The sequence below is a fragment of the Diaphorina citri genome, unplaced genomic scaffold, assembly GCF_000475195.1.
Source record: "Diaphorina citri unplaced genomic scaffold, Diaci psyllid genome assembly version 1.1 scaffold3151, whole genome shotgun sequence".
Taxonomy (NCBI): domain Eukaryota; kingdom Metazoa; phylum Arthropoda; class Insecta; order Hemiptera; family Psyllidae; genus Diaphorina; species Diaphorina citri.
This window is the reverse complement of record NW_007380562.1, coordinates 1-3,858: the sequence shown is the minus strand read 5'-3', so window position 1 is coordinate 3,858 and position 3,858 is coordinate 1. Positions and strand designations below refer to the sequence as shown.

General features: G+C 38.0%; 1 protein-coding gene across 1 annotated transcript; it reads right to left on the bottom strand.

Moving 5' to 3' along the window:
• Nucleotides 1-2,416: 2,416 nt before the first annotated feature.
• LOC103520041 (replication factor C subunit 2) lies at nucleotides 2,417-3,816 on the bottom strand (the record flags this gene model as incomplete). The annotated part of the gene is made up of 1 exon (XM_008485135.3): nucleotides 2,417-3,816. A coding segment is annotated over one exon (957 nt), but the record flags the coding sequence as incomplete, so codon positions are not given.
• Nucleotides 3,817-3,858: the final 42 nt, after the last annotated feature.

The following is a 3,858-nucleotide window of genomic DNA, read 5'->3' as shown; positions in this document are numbered from 1 at the left end:
ATTACATGTTTCTAAAATCCGACATCACCCAATTTGGGAAATATACTGTATTTGCATTCTACTAAAGGTTATAAATCTTTGGTATTCATTCATTACTAATAAATGTTGCATACTTTATATGTGACCATCAACAAAGTAAGTTGCTTTCTTCTTTGTATAGGTATTGATTTATGGATTGTTATTACATTAGTATATTAACAGAAATTTTATTTAATAATAGAGTCGGAAAACAAGACTATAGTTGTTTCACGTTTAATTAATATAAAACAAACAAGTTTTGAAACATAATAACCTTGATGGATGATATAGACTATAGTCTTGGTGTGTTCCGTTGTTATGTCCAAAAACATTTGGACGTTGAAAGTTTAATCCATATCATGAACTTTGGTATGTGATCCGTAATGTTATAGTTAGGACCATGACAATGTCATTAGTCACTATACATGGTCACTATAGTGACTAAAAACACCGGATAAAACATGTTAAGACGTCAGTGCTTTAAGAAGATTTGTTTTTAAATTCCACGACTGTAGTGTAGTATTAATGTTTAGAAAGTATAGTTCCTTTAAGTTTGGATTTTTGGAGGTAACTCTGGGTCTGATCAAGGTAGTTAAACTCTCTGCTTAGTAGAGTTTTCTTTATGATCATTCATTGGTAAGTTTTTTATCCCATTGTTTTATTTTTTTTTGCTATCCATTTAAATATAGATGTTTTATAGTTAAGGTCGGATTTTCTTTCCTTTTTACATTGTGATGGAGATAGTTATTATTAATAAATTTACTTTTTATCTTTCCAGCTACCTAAAACCGTTGGACCCAAGTTGTTATTTAATGTAATAGGAATTACACACAGCGTGACAAGTTTGTTGTATGGACTGAGCGTGGCCGGCAGCTAGCTGATACTAAACACACCTGTGCGGAAATCTATGAACATATCCATTGTAAAAGTTTTAACGTTAATCTATTTGTAAAAGTTTTGTTGGAAAAAAAAAGCTGCCAGTTAAAGGAACATCGGGTTTGTCACATTTTCGCTCAAAGGAATGTTTGACGTCTTAGTGTAACGCAATCAAACTGTTAAAGGGATGTTCACAGTCATACACATGAATGCACATCACGATACAGTCCACACTGTTGTAGGTCGGTGTGATCTCGTCAAGCTCTTTGTGTTTCGGGTTTTAGTATACTGTTGACTGTTCAAGCTTAGTAATTAGTCTCCAATGTATTAGTCTATCTTCAGCGCGTGGTCGCTCAATCGACGTCTCAGCCATCCGCGCAGCGAGACAGACATTGGCGCATCAGGCGCCCTAGCGAAGGTCAAGCTCGTCTTGAATTGAGTTAACCGTGCCATCAGAAGCACCCGATAGAGTTTCCATATTTGTGGTGATGATAGTGCAGTGCAGTGCACTGCAGTACCCATAGTCTTTTAATCAAGTGTCAAATAGGTATTGTTTAAAGATCCATTAAGCACGATACTACGTGTGAGGTAGTGAAGTGCACTCGGTCAGCTCGTTAGTCTTTCTACTCAGTTTCAAAAAGGGTAGTATAACATGCATTAACTGAAGTCAGCTATAGGAGTGACGGTCCTGTCCTAGAGTATGTGTTCTTCGTATTAAGCTCCAAATCCAGCATCCGCGATCTGTCGGCTCAATTTCTACCCAATCTCGCAGTGTTTACGATATGACGGAGTTGCAGTTCCACTCTAGTGAACCCTGCATCTACACAGCAAACCACATCAAACTGTAAGTTATGATTTTACATATATAGTGCAGGGATAAAACACCGAAGTAGACTCTCCGAGGAGTAGTGTGAGGTCTACTGGCTTACGAATCCTGAAACAGTCGGCATCCTCTCGAGTATCTCAAGCCTCCGATCCACAGAGGCAACCTCACCGGCAGACCACACTATGAACAACTCACGATCTGCACACCGTCTACCCCACCCTAACCCTGTTTAGGGCTTCAACCTCAAGAGCTACCGGTAACGGCGTCGACTTTTGCCGTTGTGGCCCTCCCTCTCTTTTTTAATCATTCTTTCGTATCCAACCTAAAGGTGGTTGATAAAAGTTCGGTAATCTTCCGGACAATTTGACGGATTGTCCGGTACCTGGATATGGTAAGGTAACTGGGAACGGCTTGGTAGCCGGTAGCGACTTTTTGTGAGGAGTCTAAATAACTAAAAGTCGCTCCCAGCCATGATACCCAGTTCCGAGGCAACCTCCTGCGAAGATAAGTAATCGTACCAACAAATAAAAAAGAACCCAGTCATTGAGTCATTGCTCCGTCTCCCAGCCTACTATCCAAGAGTCAACACCTGAGGATGATTAATCACTAGATTACTGATGTGATGAATTTACCTTAGTAAGGAAATGGAGAACTCAGGATGCTGCAGGGTGATCAGCAGATACCGCCACTGTATCCGTACTAGAAATTCCTAGAAACTCATTAACTTGTAAATCAACAAAACAAATATTATTGATTAAGTGTGTAGTATGTAGATCTCTTCATAGGCTGTGATCCTACTGATCAAACATTATAGATTAAGAAAAAATTTTCTACTTATTTGATTAGGAAATAGAATTACTATTGTGTTTTTGTTTATGAATTCATTTACAAAGTAAATAAAAAATGATGTATGTATATTATTTTACAATAATTATTACATATTTATAATGAAAATATTTAAAAGATAAAAAGACCTGATGTGTGTTCTTCTTTTCTTCTTCTTTCTTTGGAGGTAGAGAATTTCAATGATTAAATTAATACCTAAATGCTTCAGCAATCAGCATGATATGTATATTCAAAAACAAATGATAATGATAAAGGAGTTTTCATAGTACCTATATAAATATTCATATTCCAATTCAATCAGTCTTCTTATTTTTACTGCCTACAATACACAACCTTGCCAATAGTCCAGACAGTTGCAATAGAGAATTCACACCTTCTGATATCCTCAGATGTACATTCCCAATCTCCTGTATGATGGAAAGCTTCAGGGGTTCTGGAATGTCCAATGTTTTGGCAACTCTAAATATATTTCCTATGATGTCCTCAGGAGCATATCCTAGCTTGTACAAGTGATGGATAATCTTGTATGAATCCTTCATATTTCCTTCCACACAGTTGAGTAGCATTTCCTTCACAGCCAAAGGATGAGGTTCATCACATACTTTGAACACATACTCTGCAGTCACATGACCAAACCCATTGTGTGTTGACTGAAGATTATTCAGAGCTTGTCTCATGTCTCCCTGAGCAGTAAATACAATAGCTTCCAGACCGTCATTTGTATGTGAGATGTTCTCCTTCTCACAGATCTCAATGACTTTGCTGAGTAGTTGAGCATCTGTCAGTTTGTTATAACGGAGCATAGCACATCGGGATTGGATGGGTTCAATAATCTTCTCACTGTTGTTACAAGCCAGTGCAAACCTTGTCGTGTTACTGTAGATCTCCATGGTACGTCTCAATGCTTGTTGTGCCCCGTCTGTCATACTATCTGCCTCATCCAGGATGACAATCTTGTGTCTCCCGGGAGGCAGAGTTACCTTCTGTTGTGCAAACATTTTGATCTTATTCCTCACTGTATCAATACCACGATCATTTGATGCATTCAGTTCCAACACAGCATCTTTAAAACTAGGTCCCAACAATATACGAGCAAGACATAATATGGTAGTTGTCTTACCTACACCTGGAGGACCAGATATGATGATGTTCGGTACATTACCACTGGAAGAGAATACTTTAAGTCGCTCCACAGTGTCTTCGTTGCCAACAATGTCTGAAAATGTTTGAGGACGATACTTCTCTATCCTGGAAAACAAGCAAAAGTTATAGTGTTACATTCATTCTGAATA